At 41.3% G+C, this 23,697-nt stretch overlaps 1 protein-coding gene across 1 annotated transcript in view; it reads right to left on the minus strand.

The window, feature by feature from the left end:
- B4GALNT2 (beta-1,4-N-acetyl-galactosaminyltransferase 2 (SID blood group)) overlaps positions 1 to 23,697 on the minus strand; it is a 322,537-nt gene that overhangs the window by 61,948 nt on the left and 236,892 nt on the right. Inside the window, exons 8-9 of the mRNA XM_073681079.1 lie at positions 16,297 to 16,437; positions 13,464 to 13,686 (exon numbers count right to left, since the gene is read on the minus strand). Of these exons, the coding sequence (XP_073537180.1) occupies positions 13,464 to 13,686; positions 16,297 to 16,437 (364 nt within the window). The remainder of the gene's footprint in view (positions 1 to 13,463; positions 13,687 to 16,296; positions 16,438 to 23,697) is intronic.

Genomic DNA, 23,697 nt, shown 5'->3' on the forward strand with positions numbered 1-23,697 from the left:
CAGACAGCTCAGACTTGAATGTGCTCTTCTAATTCTTGAGTATGTCACACTCAAAAGATGTACTGTTCTGAATCCAGCCACAATTCCGCCTGTGGATTCAGAAAAGGGGGAATTGGTGACAGTATTAGCAAGTAAGGAAAAGTACTTGACATGACACACAAACATGACTGCATGGAACTAATGAGTCAAGAGACAGTGGGTTTTTCACATGTTCATGATAAACCTGTTCCTAATGCGGGCAACAGAAGGGCGGACGAGAATGCTAAAGTAGCAGCAAGGCGGCCTAAGAAGCAGAGAACTGTGGCAGGGAGTCAGTGAATTCAAGCCACGGCCAGTCTGGACGTCCTGAAATCCCTCCAGTATCAGGCTACCCCATCAGAGAAGGAACACTGGTGAAAAATTGGAGCTGTGCTAAACTCGAATGGAGTGTGGGAGACTAGGGATAGATTGTGCTTACCGAGGTCCCTTTACCCTGTGATGGTGAAAGCAACACATGGCCCCACTCACGCCTCAAAAATTCACATGTGTACCATAGTAAATGCCTTCTGGATACTTCCTGGTTTCAGGTACTTAGCCGCAAAACACGTGCAGTCCTGCCTCATCTGCGCACATCAAAACCCAGGTAAAACAGTAAAAGTACCTAAGAAAGCGACATCAAGGCCTCTCTACCCGTTTCAGAGACTGCAGACTGACTACATACAACTACCCAAGGTAGGAGTGTATGAATATGTCCTGGTATGTGTAGATCTCTTCTTAGGTTGGCCAGGAGCTTATCCAGTAAAATCTGCCAATGCTAAAACGACTGCAGACAAACTAATGAAAGATCTGCAGATATGGTGTCCCAGAAACCATAGAAAGTGACAGGGGTACACACTTCACTTCTAGGAATAAAACAAGCATTTCACACACCATATAGGCCACAAAGCAGTAGGAAAGCGGAGAGGTTAAATGGGATACTTGAACTAAAGCTATAGCAGACAAAGGGAAAGTACTGGGTAGAGTGCTTGCCACTTGCACTCTTTTCAGTCAGACATACTCCAAGTAGAAAGACAAGTTTGCCTCCTTTTGAAACCATTGTTTGGAAATGCCCCAAAGACAGGGTCTGTACTTCACGCAGATACTGCAAATGCAACACGGTACTATGACAGCCTATGTCCAGGCCTTGGAGGAAAAAAAACTTGATGTGGTGCATAAACATGTGTTTTCATCCATCCCAGATCCTAATGCAAGCGCAGAGGTGCATCAGTTGAATCCAGGTGATTTGGGTGGTCATACGCAGAGACGTGAGAAGGAGCCTAGATCCACGATTTGATGGCCCATTCCAAGTCCAGCTGACCACCTCCACCTCAGTGAAGCTTGAGGGAAGGCCCACCTGGATCCATGTCAGTCACTGCACAAAGGTCACTTCACCTGGATAAACTTTTAAATATGGACTGGGATAACAAAATTATTTGACATCCTTTTCTTATAAAGGATCATGGAAGGAGAAAAGCCCAAAGACTATTGACTGTTGGATTTGCACACACAGCCCAGTATCTGCAAGGACTACACCATACTTAGAGTTTCAGCAAGGACTATGCCGTACTTAGCCTTACCTCTGGAGCCACGGGAGGTATTAACACCACACTTCATATGCAATGAGTACTGGACTCCATCTAAATTTTGGAGAAAGGATGTGCCCCGTGACATATCTGCTTCATGGACTATAGTCAGATGAATCACTAATCCTTGATTTCAGTTAAATACGTATATATGCATGATCAAACCCAGGTTAATGAGACAGTATACCAAAATGGTGTTGAAGGCTACAATACATCATCTATCAGTAAAATAGTAAGGAAGGAAAGAGGTAAATGTACATTTGTTATAAACGGAAAACAAATGAATAATACTTGGTGCGTCTACAAAGCCATGTTGGGGCTTTTGAATTTATACCAATGTGTACTGACCCCTTCCCATGTTTGTGTTCTCCCAGAAGGAGCATTCTTGGCTTGCGGACATCATGCTTGCAGGTCCTCTTGCCAAACCAAAATTAGTAAACTTAGAGACAATTGGTTAAAAGCAACACAGCGCAAACAGAGACTCCTGGTGGGGGAATACATTCTCCTTTTTAAATCCAGTCAACTGGTTCAGTGGCCCAGCGGGTTGGATTTCTAGTATTGTACAGATTTACATGTAGATTTTATTGTTTTGCTTATTGATCTACGCAACCGTAAAAGCACTGCTATATAAATTTCCCAAACTACTGAATAATATATGCGTTAATCTAATGCTGAACCCTCCATAGTGTATCATAAATCGCAGATAATCACTACTGACGGGGAAAGTGGGGGTCTACAATGAGGGTGGATGGGCGAAGCAGGTAGGAAGACCCCTTATGAGTATTAGACTCATGAGACAGTAGATCCTTTGTGGACATCAGCTGACCCCGTGGTAGAGGTTATATATATATATATATATATATATATATATATATATATATATATATATATATACCATTTGCAAAAGAGGGAATTGATATATAAGGGTTAATGTTTTTCCTCTCTGCTCTATATGTCTCTACATATTCTAGATTTCTCACCTTTCTCTATCTCATACTTTGTTTACAGTTACGCAGTCTCGGCAGTCTCCGCTCAAGGATCTTATGTGTTTTATTTCATATGTAACATTCTGCTAACTCCTGCTAAAATTATGTTATGGAACAGGATGAATAAAGTCATCATGACCTGGACAAGGGGTGGGGCTACACGGGCTGCATTGAGTTGCATTGCTTGTAAATGGTATAAAAATTATTACTCTTTGTGTGAATAAACAGAAACTGATGTGCTCACGACCTGTGTGCAATCTTTTCTCCGTGCACTCGTAATATTGGAGGGCCTATTCTCTTAATTCGGCCTCACTGGTGATCCGGCATATCTGACTATTGGGTCAGAATCAAAACAGCTACAACACTCGGATAACCCCTTAACCTAGCACGTTCGCTCAACATTAACATACATCCATCCTTACATGTGTGGGAAATGTGCAATAAAATTATAAATCCCATGCATGCAATTACATATACATCCATCCTTACACGTGAAGATGAAGACTTGTATATATAACTGCAGATGCAGTTGTTTCTACTTGTTCTACGGATGAAGATGCTTGCTGTCATTATGTGGCACCCAGCTACCACAGGTACCACAGGACCCAAAAGGGTGCATGGATGGACTACTCCACCAGAGGCCCCCATTACATAACAGACACCTCCACCGTTTCACCTCATACCACCAGAGGGAGCCCTGTTAGGGATACATATACTGGAGGGTGGAGTTAGGTAGTCAGTGTGTGCTGTCACAGAGATCAGTGAAGAAGCAGCATGTGAGCTGCTGTGGTGAGGGCCAGCCAGGGCATAAAGCACGTGCTGAAGCCCTGGGGGCCTAGAGCGGGGCCGGAGGCAAGGAGAAGAGTGAGAGGAGTTATGGGGGCAGAGGAGCATCTTAGGCTCACCCCAGAACACAAGCCGGACACCGGGTCCACGCCTACGGGGTCCTCTATGCCCAGTAGGAATAACCGGCATACCAGGAGGATTCTAAACCCCTGGTCAAGCTGAAGCTACAATCATTTAAAGAACTAGGAACCACGAAGGCCCCAGCATCCAGGGATAGTGGTAGCCAGAAGAAAGTTCTTACCACCAAGCATGCAGGTGAGGAGAGTGAAAGAGTACAGAAGCTAGGCCTAGTTTCAGGCTGGTCAGAAGCTTCAGAGAGAGAGGAAGAAAGAGATCAGGAGGCCTTATACCCGCTCACTGGGGAGAGTCCAGAAGTGCACCCTTCCTATCAAGTACCCTGAACCGTACCTGCCGTCTACACCAGTAAAGGTACTGAAGCGAACCCCCTGTGTGCGTGTCTGTTATTCTCCCCTGGCCCAGGTTGGCCACCTCTCACCTGCATCCCTTCCATCAACCCTGCCCCGGGGGCCCACTGTGGGGAGCAGAAACATCCCAGCTGCCATCCCATCACCCCCGGAGGTCTGCAGCAGTGCTGGTACCCATTACCAGGAGCCACAGGTGGCGTCACGAGACAAAACTGTTAACAAAACACCTTTTAAAGAGTGACCCCAGGGTACGGGCCCACGAGACAACTGCCATGACATCCCACAGAAGGTCAAGGCCCGGGTACTGAGTAACCCCCGTATCTCCCTGGGCGTGTCAATTATATATTTGGCTCATGGACATATCTCCCATCATGGAAATTGATACTTATGCCCTACATATTCCTATATGTATTTTATATGTATTCTGGGGGTTGTTCATCCCTATGGTGGATAAGCATATATTAATGATTGGTGTATGTGTGGGGTATGCTTGTTAGGTACTTCAATGATGTCTTTGTGTGGATGCTTCAGTTGGGTGTGAAGTTTGGTGGTTCATGTGTATGTGTGATGTACGTGTTTATTGGATACATGGTATAGACAAATTTAGGTAGTTTTTTTGCACACACAGTGTATAGACTTTCACTATAGTATTGTCATTTTGACTGATATTGCCATAGTAGGTTGGTGTTATCCATAGCACTTTCTCTTCATGTGGTTTTGCACTATACCATACTCCACTATTTCCACACATCTCATTAGGGCTACTTTTACCTTTTCTACTTCCCCCTCCCCTCCTCTATACCTCCATAGCCTCCACCCCTCCCCCTTTTCCTTTATTTAATTTAATAATGTCTTTTATAAGTATGCATATGGATTTTTGTTACAAAAGGGTTGATATAACGCATGAGCCATAACAAATTGCATGCATATATATATATTTTTAAAAATGTTATTTTTCTATGAATGTATTAGTTTATCATGCATTAAGCCTTTCTTTTTGCACGATGCAGTGATTCACATGTATTTTATAGTACACAGTCTTAATGTCTGTATTGTATATATTCTTTTACCTTATCTAACTTATATTTGCAATTTTGGGTGTACACATTTAGATACATACACACATGTATGATGTCACTTTTTATGGCTGTATATATACACGACTACATTTTTTGTGACATATCTTCTTCACTTATCCATATTCACCTATGGTCTGTGACACAGACCCTTTCTTGCACCTTATTTACATATTCTTTTCTTTTTTTATTTTTAAGCACTATTTCACTTTACCCGCGGTTTTTGGTGTGCATATGATAGTGTGTTCATGTATTCTGTACAAATGTGTTTGGATTTTATCCTGTATTATATATAATTCACTTAGGTACAAGTACATTAAATAATATGGATAAACACATATAGGTAGGGCTGTTATATGGATTATTAGGGTGACATAAATTTGATGAATACAAAGTACCTTTGAGGTTCCATTATGTATAGATGCACTGATATTATATTATATATAATTTGTATATCTGATTTTTTTTTATCTGTTATTGCATATGTATCATATTAATATTATACTCTTCAATATAAATCCTGATTGACATCTGCATATGTATTGCTTATTACATTTGTATACAAATATATGATGTTAAACACAATCATGACTAACATCTGGCATTCAAATGACAGCAGGCAGGTGTGCGCATGCGCCCTCTGTACACCGGCTTGCTCCCTGCCTAAATGCGGTTCGGATCACCTGGTCATGTGACTCATCAAGTGACTGATGATGTCCTGGGCTGCATGACACTGGAGCCAGCTGACTACCAGGTCCTTCTGGGACCGGATGTGTCATCAGACCTCTACCCTACTCTCATTGGCTCGTGTCCTATTTATACTGCCAGTCTCGAAATAGATGCCACCCACTATTGAAGGTTTGTTCTGAAACGTGCATCGGGGTTGGCGCCACACTAGCTGCTGGGTACCATAACTGATATGACTTTTCCCTTGTACCCTTTATGTCAGAAGTCTCAGTATATTAGCTTCTTAATCGGTGGATTTATTACAATATGCAGGTACTTTATATACAGTTATATGAAAAAGTTTGGGCACCCCTATTAATCTTAAGCTTAATGTTTTATAAAAATTGGTGTTTTTGCAACAGCTAATTCAGTTTGATATATGTAATAACTGTTGGACACAGTAATGTTTCTGCCTTGAAATGAGGTTTATTGTACTAACAGAAAATGTGCAATCTGCATTCAAACAAAATTTGACAGGTGCATAAGTATGGGCACCTCACCAGAAAAGTGACATTAATATTTAGTAGATCCTCCTTTTGCAAAAATAACAGCCTCTAGTCGCTTCCTGTAGCTTTTAATGATTTCCTGGATCCTGGATGAAGGTATTTTTGACCATTCCTCTTTACAAAACAATTCCAGTTCAGTTAAGTTTGATGGTCGCCGAGCATGGACAGCCCTCTTCAAATGATCCCACAGATGTTCAATGATATTCAGGTCTGGGGACTGAGATGGCCATTCCAGAACATTGTAATTGTTCCTCTGCATGAATGCCTGAGTAGATTTGGAGCGGTGTTTTGGATCATTGTCTTGCTGAAAGATCCATCCCCTGTGTAACTTCAACTTTGTCACTGATTCTTGAACATTATTGTCAAGAATCTGCTGATACTGAGTGGAATCCATGCGTCCCTCAACTTTAACAAGATTCCCGGTGCCGGCATTGGCCACACAGCCCCAAAGCATGATGGAACCTCCATCAAATTTTACTGTGGGTAGCAAGTGATTTTCTTGGAATGCTGTGTTTTTTTGCCGCCATGCATAATGCCTTTTTGTATGACCAAACAACTCAATCTTGGTTTCATCAGTCCACAGGACCTTCTTCCAAAAAGAAATTGGCTTCTCCAAATGTGCTTTTGCATACCTCAGCCGACTCTGTTTGTGGCGTGCTTGCAGAAACGGCTTCTTTCGCATCACTCTCCCATACAGCTTCTCCTTGTGCAAAGTACGCTGTATAGTTGACCGATGCACAGTGACACCATCTGCAGCAAGTTGATGCTGCAGCTCTCTGGAGGTGGTCTGAGGATTGTCCTTGACTGATCTCACCATTCTTCTTCTCTGCCTTTCTGATGTTTTTCTTGGCCTGCCACTTCTGGCCTTAACAAGAACTGTCCCTGTGTTCTTCCATTTCTTTACTATGTTCCTCACAGTGGAAACTGACAGGTTAAATCTCTGAGACAGCTTATTGTATCCTTCCCCTGAACAACTATGTTGAATAATCTTTGTTTTCAGATCATTTGACAGCTGTTTTGAGGAGCCTATGATGCCACTCTTCAGAGGAGATTCAAACAGGAGAACAACTTGCAAGTGGCCACTTTAAGTAGCTTTTCTCATGATTTCATAAACCTGGCTATGAAGTTCAAAGCTCAATGAGGTTACAAAACCCAAAAAAAGTGCTTTAGTAAGTCAGTAAAAAGTAGGTAGGAGTATTTAAAACAAGAAAATGATAGGCGTGCCCATACTTATGCACCTGTCAAATTTTGTTTGAATGCAGATTGCACATTTTCTGTTAGTACAATAAACCTCATTTCAAGGCAGAAACATTACTGTGTCCAACAGTTATTACATATATCAAACTGAAATAGCTGTTGCAAAAACACCAATTTTTATAAAACATTAAGCTTAAGATTAATATGGGTGCCCAAACTTTTTCATATAACTGTATGCACATATATATATTTGAATTCTGATGTAGATGTATACTCTTCACAGCTACAGGCCTGATATCTCTTCACCAAATACTACAAGTATAGCTATATCCTTTTTGACTTTTGTGAGGCGGTGAGGGGGATCATATATGAGGGTCGTTACGTGTCCCCCAGGATGTGCATAGAAACATACTGAACCCACTGGAGAGCATTGTAATTACAGCCACAGCTGTGGTTACAACGCAAAATAAAATTGTGGACTTGGTCAAGCTATTTGACCAAGTCAGATTTAGAAAAAACAGACATGGGCTTTTATTTTTGGAGAGATCTGTTGGAAGGTAGTAGGACAGATCTCTTCCTCCACTCCGGGTCTTGCAAGTTCCCATTTAATCCTGCTAATAAGAGTTGAGTGTGTCATTGTTGGTTTGCAAGCAGCATATCAGGAGGTCTCTGTTTATGCCTGTGTGTGAAGACTGAACACAGACCTGAACCAGAGAGAGCAAAGCCATTACTGCACTCGCGAGTTACACAATAGTGCAGTCGCCCATAGTGACGGATTGATATGGTCGTTCTAGCTGTGAACCGGATAAAAACATTTGGATATATTTTGCAAATTGGCAAATAAAGAAATTCAAGTTGAACTTTCTGGGGGTCAATGCCTCATCACTGCACGGATGTGAAAAAAGCTTCCTTATACTTTGCAGTTCAGCACTTTAAATGGGGTTTTATAGCTTATTGCCATACTTAAGTGTATATATACATAGATATATCTGATTCAGCATTATACCTATTGCTGTAATTTCATGGTTTTGCACTGCTGCACTTTGATCTGGGTTGTATAATTTATCTATACAGTTGTAAAATTTCTGGTCCCACATGTACAGTGGGGAAAATATTTGACGCACTGCTGATTTTGCAAGATTTCCCACCTACAAAGAATGGAGGGGTCTGTATTTTTTATCGTAGGTACACTTCACCTGTGAGAGACAGAATTAAAAAAAAAATCCAGAAAATCACATTGTATGATTTTTACATAATTAATTTGCATGTATTGCATGGAATAAGTATTTGATACAATAGAAAAGCAGAACTTAATATTTGGTACAGAAACCTTTGTTTGCAATTACAGAGGTCAGACGTTTCTTGTAGTTTTTGACAAAGTTTGCACACACTGCAGCAGGGATTTTGGCCCACTCCTCCAGACAGATCTTCTCCAGATCTTTCAGGTTTCGGGGCTGTCACTGGGCAACTTTGAGTTTCAGCTCCCTCCAAAGATTTTCTATTGGGTTCAGGTCTGGAGACTGTCTAGGCCACTGCAGGACCTTGAAATGCTTCTTACGGAGCCACTCCTTAGTTGTCCTGGCTGTGTGTTTCGAGTCATTGTCATGCTGGAAGACCCAATCACAACATGTCATTCTCATGCTGGAAGACGCAGCCACAACCCATCTTTAATGCTCTTACTGAGGGAAGGAGGTTGTTAATCCACAACGGAGTAGTGTTATATCAATGGTAATGTTTGAGACTGTGGTCCCAGCTCTCTTAAGGTCATTGACCAGGTCCTCCCATGTAGTTCTGGGCTGATTCCTGACCTTTCTCAGAATCACCCTTACCCCACGAGGCAAGATCTTGCATGGACCCCAAGACCAAGGAAGATTGACAGTCATCTTGTGTTTCTTCCATTTTCCAATAATTGTGCCAACAGTTGTTGCCTTCTCATCAAACTGCTTGCCTATTGTTCCGTCGCCCATCTCAGCCGCTTGCAGGTCTACAATATTGTCCCTGGTGTCCTTAGACAGCTGTTTGGTCTTGGTCATGGTGGAGAGGTTGAAGTGTGATTGATTGAGTGTGTGGACAGGTGTCTTTTATACAGGTAACAAGTTCAAACAGGTACAATTAATACAGGTAATGAGTGCAGAGTAGGAGGGCTTCTTAAAGAAATTCTAACAGGTCTGTGAGAGCCAGAATTCTTGCTGGTTGGTAGGTGATCAAATACTTATCTCATGAAATAAAATGCAATTTAATTATTTAAAAATCATACAATGTGATTTTCTGGTTTTTATTTTTAGATTCTGTCTCTCACTGTTGAAGTGCACCTACGATAAACATTACAGATCTCTCCATTCTTTGTAGGTGGAAAAACTTGCAAAATCAGCAGTGTATCAAATACTTATTTTCTCCACTGTACATGCTGCTTTTTATTTATTTATAACTAAGTCATGTAATTTACACATTTTATGTATTCTGTGTGAGGGCCTTCCGTGCCACCACATGCTCATTAGTGTTGTTAATAAAGGTATTGTTATTGTGTTCAGATTCATTTGGCACTTGCATTGTCTGCATAGGCTTTGTGAGTTTCGGAGTTCCTTCATAAATTAAACAGGATGTGTCTGACCTAGTCACACACACCACATTCCCAGATAAGGTAGAAAAATTGTAAAATTACATTTACCGGTGAATAGTTTTTCCACCATTGAAAGCAATGAGAAATTGCAAAAACGCTACGTAGCCGAAGGGGTGGAAGAGGCGTTTTGTTTTTTAATTTCTCTTTTTTCAATTTGCATTATATACAAGTCATCATACAGGAAATAATGTTTCCTAACATTTTTTCCTGTAAAATCCATTTTATCTTTGCTTTTGGATGTTTTATTGTCAGTATATTGTCAGTATTGTCTGTATAAGTGGAGTAATACTTTGACAAAATTGTTCCCAAGCAGTGACCTGGGAGTCAGAAATGCGTTCAAGCATCTTCCCCATACTGTTCCAATTCTATTTGAGCGCGGTTTCCATCGATTTCAGTGATTCTCCTGCCATCCCAGACATCCCGGAGGGTCTTCCGGAAAAATTGTTGTGTTTCCCATTGACTTTCATTATACTGTGTTTGCTCATCAGTAATTATAACATACTGTGATCTCACCCGTTCCCACACCCCAATTCATTGACTTTAAAGAAAAAAAAAATAAAATAACTCCCCTCCCCAGGCGATCCCCTGCAGCTCTGCTTCCTTCCTCTTCTTACTGATGCATACATGGTGAACAACACAGCAGCGCAAGTCATCGCTCCGGCTGAGCCATAGAGAAGGCGACGGGCTGCAGCTATGCTCCATCTCTCCATTGCCAGCAGAGGAGCAACATGAAACCTCCCTGCGTGTGATAAGTGCCAGCAGTGGTGGTGCAAAAAATATTATAATGAGGGTAATCTAGTCATGGGCCACCCTGGAGCCTTGGCCCCAGGGCAGTAGCCAGATTGCCCTCATTATAATCCGTCTGTGGTGTAAGACAGAGACAAGGATTGATACTTCTGAATGAGAAGACAAAGCAGGTGCCCTTGTCTGGAAGAGGGTGTTTCAGTATTAGGATCCACTTGAGGCCCAAGAGATACTGATAACGATAGAAGGTGACAATAGAAGGCGACCTTGGCTTCATTCTCAGGGGAGAAAGCCACAGGGTCAGACTCTGTACGTTTGAAGACTAGAAATAATTCCAGGAAATAATCCTACCAGACCACATTGTTGACCTATGAGAAAAGCATTGGAGCAGGTCACTTGCCCGTATCTCTGAGGAAGGCTTTCATTGTTTTGTTGCTTTAAGCATTTATACCTGCCAATTGAGGCCATTAAGGGACAGCTGTCCGCCTATATGAAGGCTTATTTGCAGTTGTTTAATGATCTGTGCAGTCAGACAGACCAGAATTGTATGTGCATAGAACAATAATTAATACGATTGTCCTGCACACATAAAAACACATTGTTATCGGCAGCACACCTCTTTTTAACACATGACAATGTGATGCCAATAACTTATTTTAATGCTTTAATGATCCAAGCATTTTGCTCGTTTGTCTGGATAATTGCTGGCATGTTTACATGTTTGCGGCTAATTGGCTCTTCTAAAGTGAGCCTTTAGGGAAGAGTCCTATATTTGTGGACTCACTTTATTGGGGAAATCAGGGTACCTTGGCTGCCCTTGCGGAAATAAGGAATCCTCGATGGCACGAAATAAGATTTTTATTGACCTATGCGTTTCTGCACTGGACTGGCATCTTTTTTAGCATGAAAAAAGCTTTTTTACCCTGAAAAAGGCTTTAATCCGGTGCCGAAATATGTTGGTTAATGAAAACCTTATTTCATACCATCAAGGATTCTTCATTTCCACAAGCGCAATCCAGGTACCGTAATCTCTCGACTAATGTGAATTGCTATCTAGAAGATTTTTTCCTCCAGACACAGGACTGCAGCTGCAGATTCTAAGGCTCTTATTGGTGTGGTGTCCATACACAACCACTCCAAGTGACCACTACCATCACTCTCACACCCTCTCATTTCTCTTGTGGTATTGCTCTATTGTGCCCATCTGTCCTAACCAGACAGCATGTTTATGGACTCGTATCAGCCCATCTTCTTACTGAAGGCAGATCTTAAGCTCATACTTAACAAATACTAGCCACTAGATTAAAATGTTTGATGGAAGATTGGATATGGACACTAAAGACCAGGTGGATTTTTGATTGGAGGATCCACATTAAACAACCCAAGTAGATACTCTTTGAAAAAGCCACAGGGCGAAACGTGCGTTGGATTTTGTGGGGTGCTTTCACATGATATGGCTTTTCAATTTATTTTCCCCGTTGTTTGAATGCGATATACTATATCTATGTGATGGAGTGTATTTTGCAGCATCCACTTGGATAGTCTTATATACTCATCAGCTACTATATATTTATACATTAATATGCTTTTACTATATTCAATCAGGGTACCATTATTTATTATATATACCCACTCCTTATAACCCCCTTTTTCTGGGATCATGTCCTTTTGTCTGCTTTTATCTTTATAAATTATACATTTTAACCCAAGTAGATAGTTTTAATAAATTTGCAAAAATTTCTACATTTCTGTTTTTTTCAGTCAAGATGGGGTGCAGGGTGTATTTTAATGAGAAAAAAATTAAACTTTTTAGAATTTACCAAATGGCTGCAATGAAACAAAGAGTGAAAAATTTAAAGGGGTCTGAATACTTTTCGTACCCACTGTAGGTGATAAAGTCATATGACTTGGGGATATTGAATATTATGCCACTTAAAATGTTAATGATGAGGTCAAAATTTGGAAACAAATAGATTGCAATGAGGGTTTCCCTGATTAAGTTTGTAAATTAAACTAAAATTCTTTCTGTTGAATAGGTTTATGAAGTATTTAGAAGAGTGGATAGTTTCTTTACAGAATTAGTCTAGAGAGGTAAACAGACCTAGATAAATTTGGACCAGTTAAAAAGAACAGTATATAATGGACTAGCAGCCATTCCTAATATGAAGGACTGTTTCCTAGCCACACAAATTAAAATATAGTCGAGTTTAATAAAAGGGAAATTCTAGCAAAAATGTTACGGAAAGATTCTATTGGTATAAAATTACAGCATCTACCCAATATAAGAGGCTGAAAAGGGAAAAAAAATAAGAAAAGGGGTGTTATTAATTTTGCAATAATGTCCTTCCCTCCACTGCACACATCTGAGCTTTCTGAAGTTCACTGAGATGGCAGAGTGCCTGTAAGTACCATAAATACTGATCATGTATATAGTGCCATTGTGCGAAAAATATTCTTCTATGAATTTGGCTGTAAGCACAAGAATAAGTTAAAGACTGTGAGGCCAGGAGCAAAATCAGTAACCAGCTGCCACTTGCCATGTGACTTTTATATTATTAGCATTCTTTGTGTGGCAAAGAGATTTTAGACCTCCTCAGACACTAGGGCCAAAAGGGACTGAAATTATAGCTAAGTCTGTGGCTATTACGCTGGTGCAGGATACTACGTTTCAGCTTGTGGCATGGGTCTTATATGATTTAAAGTAATAAATGATTGTAGACAGATTGTAACAATTACCAGTATGTGCCACGCGGCTATATTTGGGGTTAAATCCAACACCTAGAATTCGGTCTGTGTGGGCCAGAAAGAAGTTGACAACCCCACCAGTCAAGATGCAGTTAGGGAAGCCTGGGATGGTATGGTAACCGCCTGGTTTCCAATGTAAGCAATCACCATTCTCTCCACCGTCCTCCAGTATGAGCTTGAAGCTAAAATGGTTTCCTGCAACATTACCTCCTACCTGTATAAAAGAAAAGCCCACCAGAAAATAAGTCAATGCAACATATAATACATAAAATTCTAATAGGTATAAAATGTTAAAACATGACAGCCAAGCTGAAGATTGAGTATTTTGCAAGGGGCAAGTATATGGCCACACTTGGAAAACTTGTTCAGCTTTGGGCTCCTGTGTAGATGGACATAGCTGAATTAGAGCTGGTGCAGAGAAGAGCGACCAAGGTTGTTATGGGAATTGGTGGGCTACAAAACCAAGACTGGTTATCCAACTTAAGACTTATTCAGTTTGAAACAAAAGAAGGCTTAGGGCACGTGCACATGTTGAGTATTTGGTGAGTTTTTACTTCAGTATTTGTAAACCCCAACCCGGAGTAGGAAAAAAAATACAGAAGTGGTGACGTGTTTCTATTATACTTTTCCTCTGATTGTTCCACTCCTGATTTTTTCTTACAAATACTGAGGAAAAAAACTCACCAAATACTCAACATGTGCACGTGACCTTAAGGACAATCTAATTAGAACTAAAGGATATATGAACGGACAGTAAAAAGATCTTTCTAATGATCCTTTTACATCTAGTCCTAAAACTGTGATAAGAGTGCATCCACTACATCTAGAGGAACAACTCCATGGAGGGCCTAGATGCCTTTATGAAAAAATATAATATTACAGGTCATGGATTTAGATGTAAATCCACAGTACCACACTGATTGCTAGAATTCAAGTCGAGAAGGAATGCTTCCCCTAATAGGGGCAATTAGCATCTGTGTCATAGGGTTTTGGCTTCCTCTAAATAAATAAATCTCCAGGATTATGTATTCACTATTTATCACCTTCAGGTTTATTATTATTGCTTTTCTAACTATTCTATTCTGGTAGACATCAGTAACAGAAGGCTAGCATAACCTCAGGTGTAATCACGCACGCTTCCCCGTAATACCTTGCAGCTGTCACATTACATGGTACAGCACAATCATTCAGGAGAGACCATCATAGCATGTATTTTAGGCATGGAATGAAGCAATAATTTTAGAGTGATTTTAGTACAGTGAGAAAAGTTTTTGTCAGAACTCATAGCTCAGCAACAGAGATAGGAAAAGAAAGGCCTAAAACATTGGACAATTGCTTTAGACAATAATGTGTTGAATAACTGCAGCACTGAATAAGACAAAAGTAGTGGTCTGTGAATAATACAGAGATTCAGTTGATAGTGGGTGAGAGAGAATTCGAAGTACCATCAACAGCACTGACTGTGTGATTGATAAGTGATAAAGTATAGCTGCCTTCTGGTCTCCTTTGCCTCTGGCAAACATATTAGTGGGGAGGTAGCGGATATCACAATGGAATATATAGCTCATCTCAATCACAGCAGGATGAGGTTACCACTAACAGAAACACCATCAATTTGACTCAGCGTTCTGCACAGAAAGGTCTGCCTGATCATAACTGACAGAGGGATAATTTTTAGACCATTTTCTAATTTGAAAAAAGCAAGCAAAAAGTCTGTCAGTGTGCTGTGTTATTAAATGAGCTGTTAGTTGCTACTGGGTTACAATTTGTTTCTATGTTGAGGTCACTTTGACATTTATAAGTTGGTGTTTGCATTAAAGGGAATCTGTCAGCAGGATTTCAAACCCCAAACTATTTATATGCACATGTAGCTCTTTAAAATAGAAGTCCAGCAATGCCTTTACATGGTCAGTCCGTTACTCTGTAACTGAGAAACCAGCATTTGAGTTGATATGCAAATGAAGTTGAAGAACTATTTGTAGACCTGAAGCTTCTGTCACTCCAGCTCTAGGCCCCGCGCACTGCGGCCACCTCCTGATTGACTGACGGCCTCTTTGCCTGAAGTCACACAAGATAGAGGATGTCAAGCAAGAGAAAGCAGCTCTGGGTAGGTAATGTAAGCTTATTCAGCCATAATTTCATATTAATTGAAATGCTGATCCCTTTAAAGAGCTAAAAAAGTGGTTCAATATAGTTCTAAGAGATCTCAGAATATTGCAAATCTTTTCCGGGCAACTAAAGGCTTAGCAGTAATTGCAGTTTGTGGTGAATCAATTCACAGAGAATTAAATTAAAAAAAATAAAATTTCAAAAGAATCAATGATCCCTAGTAAAATGCCATTGACTGCTAAGGTCAGAAGATATTAACCCTAGTTGTTTTAGAGGTTCCAGCAATATATCTTGTGGTTCAGCAAAAAAATATGTTTTTGGGTAAAGGAGAGAGGTTTGATCCAAAACCAAACCCTACTTATTAGCAAGTTGTCTTGCAAATCATATGATGTGAGTCCTAAGCTTCAGCATTCTGAATAGATTTATTTTTTTAGGCAAAAATTAATCAAGAGAGTTATAACAACAAGCCCCTGACATACAGGGCCATAATAGTTACTAATAGTCGTGATCCAGTCCCTCCATACCTGACCACAAGAAGGGTAAATGCAATGGAACAAGAAACATCATAATGTTGTGCCTTTGAAAGTTTGTGGGATTACTCCAGAAAAAGTGCTAGATGTCCTCCAAATTGGGATTAAAATGTTTGTAACTTTGTATCATCTGAGAGAATAAGCAACTAAGAGAATACATTAGAAGAGTTTCCCAAGCATCTTACCAGATCCAGGTCAGTTGCCTCCAACACATCCACAAACTTTTCAATTTTAGTGTCCTTGGTGAAGAGGAAGTCATCATCCACCCAGAGGAAATATTTAGTTGTCACCTGAGATACAGCAAGATTTCTGCCTGCAAACCATCCCTACATGATATAAAACATTGTGAATGAAATGTGGTAGTATATCAATTTATAAATCCAGTAAAATACAGTAACTATGTAAAAAATGAGTAAATTATGGTATCTATATATCCTGGTAAAAAGGAGTAGAAGTAGCACTCACCGGTTATTCAAACTTCAAAGTCTTTATTTAAGGCATAAAAACTATTTGCAGGGAGGGATAGAGCGCAGTGAACGAACGACGGCCGTTTCGCGCAATGTGCGCTTCAACGGGTCCTGGAGCGCAGGTGGGTGGAAAAGAATACATTTAAATATGCTCACTCCACCCATCCACACCTGTCAAATCACCTCCTCACAGATATACACAAACAATCTACCAAACAATACAGGGTACATAAAAACAGTTTGCACAAAAACAGTTTCACAAAAACACTGACATTTCAAATTTATCATTAAAGCCCATTGGACCTTGTGCATTGGTCCGCATAATCCATTTTGATTCTGACATTAACAACAATTTATGATGATTACCATCTCGTGGAGGATAGGACGCTTTCAATCTTTCAATTCCTGCAAATAGCAGCACGTTCGGGTTTGAATTATGTTCTGTCCGAACGTGTTGGATTAGCCTGCTAGAGCCTTTTCCAGATGAAATAGATTTATAATGTTCCCTCAACCTTACATACTGTAGAGAGGTCTAATTGTCTTCCTTATGTAAAAATGCTGTCAAGGACAAGAGCTAGCATATACAATAAATTTGCATTTGCATGTAATAAGATCTTTGAACTTGGTGATTTATATGCCCTATTTGAATACATTTTGACACCAGGTGCAAACTGCAAAACCGGCAACCTCCACATTTATGGTTTCCTACAGGCTGCAAGTCTCTTAACCAATTATTTGAACTAGTTTGTAAATTATTCCAGACTAAGATGTCCCTTAGACTAGTACATTTTCTATAAGTCACAATTGACGATAGTGCAACAATGAATTTGTGAAGGTGGGTTTTCTATATGTCTGAGTCACTAATTTACCATCCTTTACTTGTATTTTCATGTCTAAAAATTCCAGTTCCTGATCTCCAAATTTGGAAGTAAAATGCATATTCATATCATTAATTTCGTTAAGATAGGTTACAAAAGCATCAAATTGTGTTTGGGAACCTGACCAAATAATAAAAATATCGTCCACATATCTAACAAGATTTTTAATACATTTAATGACGAGATTCCGTACAGTAAAGATAAATTTGTCTTCCAGGTGGGCCAAAAATAAATTAGCAAAAGAACATGCCATGGGCGTACCCATGGCTGTCCCAGTGCAGAGAAGAAACCATTTATCTAAAAAACTGAAGGCATTGTGTTTTAAAATGAAATAAATCGCATCGCAAACAAAATCTATAAATTTGGTTTCTTTTTCTGTATCTAATAGTATTGTTCTTATTGTCTTTACTCCCATATCTTGTGGTATACGGGTGTACAGACTGTCAACATCTATTCATGCAAGTGAAAAATCTTTTTGCCAATCCATATTCTTTAAAGTGCACAAAAAATCTCCAGTGTCCTTTATGTAGGAAGGTATTTCTTTTAATAATGGCCTCAGAAGCCAATCAATATATTTAGACAGATGTTCAGTTACAGAGCCTACCCCTGAAATGATGGGACAGTTGGGGGGTTCCTCTAAAGACTTATGGATTTTGGAAATTGAGTACCAGTGTGGTTTAATAGGAACTTCTGGGTACAGACTTTCTGCTCTTTTTTTAGAAATTGTACCAACATTTATTTGTCACCCTAAAAAGAACGACAATTCCTTTTGGAACTTAAAAGTTTTGCAATTTTCAAAATTTTAATTTTTATGCCCTTAAATCAGAGAGATATGTCACACAAAATAGTTAATAAATAACATTTCCCACATGTCTACTTTACATCAGCACAATTTTGGAACCAAATTTTTTTTTCGTTATGGAGCTATAAGGGTTAAAAGTTGACCAGCGATTTCTCATTTTTCCAACAAAATTTACAAAACCATTTTTCTAGGGACCACATCACATTTGAAGTCACTTTGAGAGGTCTTTATGACAGAAAATACCCAAAAGTGGCACCATTCTAAAAACTGCACCCCTCAAGGTGCTCAAAACCACATTCAAGAACTTTATTAACCCTTCAGGTGCTTCACATGAATTTTTGGAATGTGGAAGAAAAAAATGAACATTTAACTTTTTTCACAAAAATGTTATTTTAGACCCAATTTTTTTTATTTTCGCAGGGGTAACAGGAAAAAATGGACCCCAAAATTTGTTGTGCAATTTCCCCTGGGCACGCAGATACCCCATATGTGGGGAAAAAACACTGTTTGGGCGCACAGCAGGGATCGGAAGGGAAGGAGCGCCATTTGAATTTTCGATTGTAAAATTTGCTTGAATAATTAGCGGACGCCATGTTGCGTTTGGAGAGCCCCTGATGTGCCTAAACAGTGGAAACCCCCCCACAAGTGACCTCATTTTGGAAACTATACTCCCCTGGGAACTTATCTAGATGGGTGGTGAGCATTTTGAACCCCCAGGTGCTTCACAAATTAATCCGTAAAAATGAAAAAGCATTTTTTTTCCAGTTTTTCATTTTTACGAATCAATTTGTGAAGCACCTGGGGGTTACAAGTGCTCACTATGCATCTAGATAGGTGCCTTGGGGGGGTCTAGTTTCCAAAATGGGGTCACTTGTGGGGGAGCTCCAATGTTTAGGCACACAGGGGCTCTCCAAACGCAACAAGGTGTCCACTAACAAATTGGAACCATGTCTCGTTTGGAGAGCCCCTGTGTGTCTAAACATTGGAGCTCCCCCATAAGTGACCCCATTTTGGAAACTAGACACCCCAAGGCACCTATCTAGATAAAGTCAAGTAGCGAGCACTTGCACTCAAGACTAATGACAACTTATTCAATATGATGACCTAATGTTATCAAATTGTCTGTCGTACCTCTGGGTTCGAAATGTTCACTATATCCCTTGATAAAATCCTTGAGGGGTCTAGTTTCCAAAATGGGGTCACTTGTGGGGGGTTTCCACTGTTTAGGCACACAGGGGCTCTCCAAACGCGACATGGTGTCCGCTAACAAACGAATGGAAAATCGGCTCAAATTGTTAGCGGACACCATGTTGCGTTTGGAGAGCCCCTGTGTGCCTAAACATTGGAGCTCCCCCACAAGTGACCCCATTTTGGAAACTAGACCCCCCAAGGCACCTATCTAGATGCATAGTGAGCACTTGGAACCCCCAGGTGCTTCACAAATTAATCTGTAAAAATAAAAAAGTGTTTTTTTTCCCCACTTTTTAATTTTTACAAATCAATTTGTGAAGCACCTGGGGGTTCCAAGTGCTCACTATGCATCTAGATAGGTGCCTTGGGGGGTCTAGTTTCCAAAATGGGGTCACTTGTGGGGGAACTCCAATGTTTAGGCACACAGGGGCTCTCCAAAAGTGACATGGTGTCCACTAACAAATTGGAACCATGTCGCGTTTGGAGAGCCCCTGTGTGTCTAAACATTGGAGCTCCCCCATAAGTGACCCCATTTTGGAAACTAGACCCCCCAAGGCACCTATCTAGATGCATAGTGAGCACTTGGAACCCCTAGGTGCTTCACAAATTGATTCGTAAAAATTAAAAAGTTTTTTTTTTCCACTTTTTCATTTTTACGAATCAATTTGTGAAGCACCTCGGTGTTCCAAGTGCTCACTATGCATCTAGATAGGTGCCTTGGGGGGTCTAGTTTCCAAAATGGGGTCACTTGTGGGGGATCTCCAATGTTTAGGCACACAGGGGCTCTCCAAACACAACATGGTGTCCGCTAACAATTTGAGCCGATTTTCCATTCAATTTGTTAGCGGACACCATATCGCGCTTGGAGAGCCCCTGTGTGTCTAAACAGTGGAAACCCCCCACAAGTGACCCCATTTTGGAAACTAGACCTCCCAAGTACAGGGAGACTAGGTCACACATGTATGGAGGAAACAGGTTTTCGATGGCTTGGTATGCCAAAAGTTAGGCTTTTCAACTGGAGTCTCTAGGCAACAGGGAGCCAGCGCAGGGATTGCCAGAGGGGAGAATAGCGGGGTGACAGGTGGATTAATCGACCAGCGCAGTTTAGGATAGATTGGAGGGGTGCGAGAGTGGTAGAAAGGAGGCCACAGAGCAAGAGCGTGTAGTAGTCGAGGCGGGAGATGATGAGTGCGTGCACTGGTGTTTTTCTAGATTCATGGTTGAGGAATGTGCGGATCCCCGAGATACTTTGGAGTTGGAGTCAGCAGCAAGTGGAAAGGACTTGGATTTGATGTTTAAAGGACAGATCAGAGTCAAGCTTGCGGGACTGGGGAGAGTGAGCAGCCATTCACTTTAATGGATAGGTCAGTTGGGGGCTGGTGAATGAGATGGTGGAAAAATGATGCATTCTGTTTTATCCATGTTAATTTTTAAAAATCTAGCAGAGAAGAAAAGTGAAATACAAGACACACATTGTACCTGATATCACCTCTTTACTAGCCAGAATCCCACAGAGAGGTAGATCTGTGTGTCATCAGCATAGAGGTGATACTGAAAGCTGTGAGACCATGAGCTGTCCCAGGCTGAAGGTGTAGATAGAGAAGAGCCAGGGTCCTACAACTGAACATTTAGGGACACCAACACATAGGGGGTGAGATGAGGAGGTAGTGTGTGAGTGGGAGACACTGAATGTCCTGTCAGTTAGGTATGAAAAGATCCAAGACAGGGCCAAGCTGTGATGCCGAGAGATGAGAGTCTGTAGTAAGAGGGTATAGTCTACTGTGTCGAAGGCAGATGCCAGGTCTAGGAGGAGGAAGACAGAGTAGTCAGGCTTGGATTTGGCAGTTAGTAGGTCAATGTTGACTTTAGTCAGGGCAGTTTCAGTAAAAAAGAGAGGTTGGAAGCCTGATTGTAAGCAGTCAAAGAGGGAGCAGGAGGAGAGGTGGGAGGACAGTTCAAAATAGACGTGTTGATCCAGTAGTTTGGAGGCATAGGGGATAAGTGAGATGGGGCGATAGCTAAATATAGGAGGGGTCAAGGGAGGGCTTTTAGAGGATGGGTGTGATCGAGGTATATTTGAATCATGAGGGGAAGACGCCAGTTGTTAGTGACAGGTAGAAGAGGAGGGTTACTCTTGGGATGAAGACTGTGGTACGGTTTGGAATGAGGTTGGATGGTATTAGGTCAAGTTCACAGGTGGTGAGATGTGATTTGGAGAGTAAAGATGATCTTCCGTGATGGCGGTGAAGCTGATTTTGGAGGAGGAGAGTTGAGTCGTTATGAGAAGGGGCTGTTGGGACTTTAAGCAAAATCTTTGCCCTATGTTGTCAATCTTCTGCTTGAAGAATGAGACTAAGTCTTCAGCTGAGATGAGAGGAGAGGGAGGGGGAACTGGTGAACAGAGGAGGGACTTGAAAGTACTGAATAACTGTTTAGGGTTGCGAGACACGTATGATATGAGCGATGACAAGTAGTTTTTTTTTTGCTGCAGTGAGCAATCGTGCAGCATTTTGAAGACTTCTGTTAATGGACTCCACTCCCTTTCTTTGGCAGTTGCACAGCTGTATGCCTTGTAGATGAGGGGCAGGAATGTGCTCCAGTAAGTGACAAGCACTGCATCAAGTGGCCTCTGCTCCTCTTTCTCCACCTTAACATCATACACAGTACAATTCTCAGAGGTGGCACCCCAATTACCCTTCTTTTCACCCATGTCACAACTTTTCAACCGGCCAACTGATTATGGGAAAGCACAGATGGGCGAATCTGCAGAGCTGTTCACACATTCTATTCCGGGGCATCAGAGGTCTGATCCAAAGCTTCACAGACTCAAGAGGGGGAAAGCATGTGTAGCGATGCCCAAAATTTTTTTCAGTTGATCCGGGCCTGGACAAAGTAGGGTCCGAGAAGAATTCAAACCCTCATCACCAGATGTTAACTCCTGGGGGTGGAAATGGATGGGTTGGAGAAATAAATAAATAAATACACAACAGAACATGGAGAACTAAACTAATACAAAACAGGGATTGGAAAACGAACCTACTAAACAGCTAGGATGGGAGAACTAAACCGCTACACAGCAGGGGATGGATAACTAAACCACTAGACACCAAGGTGTCACTAAACAGCAAGTGTTGGAATCTCCAAGGCTTGCAGGACAAACCTCTGTATCTAACACTTCCTCCAGTGCTTCTGCATCTTCCGCCTCCTCTAGGGCCTCTACCTGTGCTCTCAACCTCTGCCTTACTGAGACACATGTTCCAACAGTGCAGAGAGAGTCCCCCCACCTTTGCACTGCGCAGCCAGATCTCACACCAAATCAAGCAGTGTTAAAATTAATATGCCTTGGAGATCGCAGTCATACAGCTGAAGATTTGTGGACAGCTCTCCAGACCGAGTTTGAGCAATGGCTGTCTCCACTGAACCTGGAGCAAGGGAATGCTGTGTGCGATAATGGTGCAAACCCGGTGGCGGCCCTACGCCGGGGCAACCTCAGACACGTGCCTTACATGGCTCTCATCCTCAACCTGATGGTACAGCAATTTCTCCACCACTATCCCGGCCTGGATGCACTGCTGCAGAAACCACAGTCTCTGTGTGCTCACTTAAAACTATAAAAATGAGCAGGATTTTTAGTATAAAAGCAAGACTACTAGACAAGGAGCAAACTCCTTCATGATGATAGAGGCCACTATCTCCTTAGCTTGCTGGTAATTTTCTGTGGGAATGAGCTTGTCTCCAACCAGCCAGGAATATCCAGTGAATGGCATGCCACAGTTTGGTATTAGCAGCCAGTACTAGAAGCAAAGCCATCCACAATTTCCGTACCTCAGGAACTTTATTTTGGTAGACTGGCTGAGCAAACATTAGTTTTTCAGAAAGGAACTGAAGACACTGAGTGGCAGTAGGTGCAAGTTTCTCCAGCATGACCTGTTTGTTATTGTTAGATATCAGAGGGAAACATAACTGCTCTTTGCCAAGGTGCCATACTGCATTTTAAGTCTTATAGACCCTGCACTTGCGGCATTACATTCTATGGGATGGTCGAGATGGAGACAGTAGGTTGTGGAGTTGCATTAGCTCCAGTGGTGTGGAGGTGAGGTGGCAGCGAGGCAATGGCAGGCTGTAGGCTGTGTTGAAGAGATGGGTTTTCAGGTTGTGTCTGAAGGATCCAAATGTGGTGGCTAATCGGATGAGTTGAGGCACAGAATTCCAAAGGATGGGGGATATTTGATAGAAGTATTGGAGGTG

This window comes from Phyllobates terribilis, unplaced genomic scaffold (assembly GCF_046119375.1).
Source record: "Phyllobates terribilis strain yellow unplaced genomic scaffold, ASM4611937v1 Scaffold_5__5_contigs__length_657084704, whole genome shotgun sequence".
NCBI classification, from domain to species: Eukaryota; Metazoa; Chordata; class Amphibia; order Anura; family Dendrobatidae; genus Phyllobates; species Phyllobates terribilis.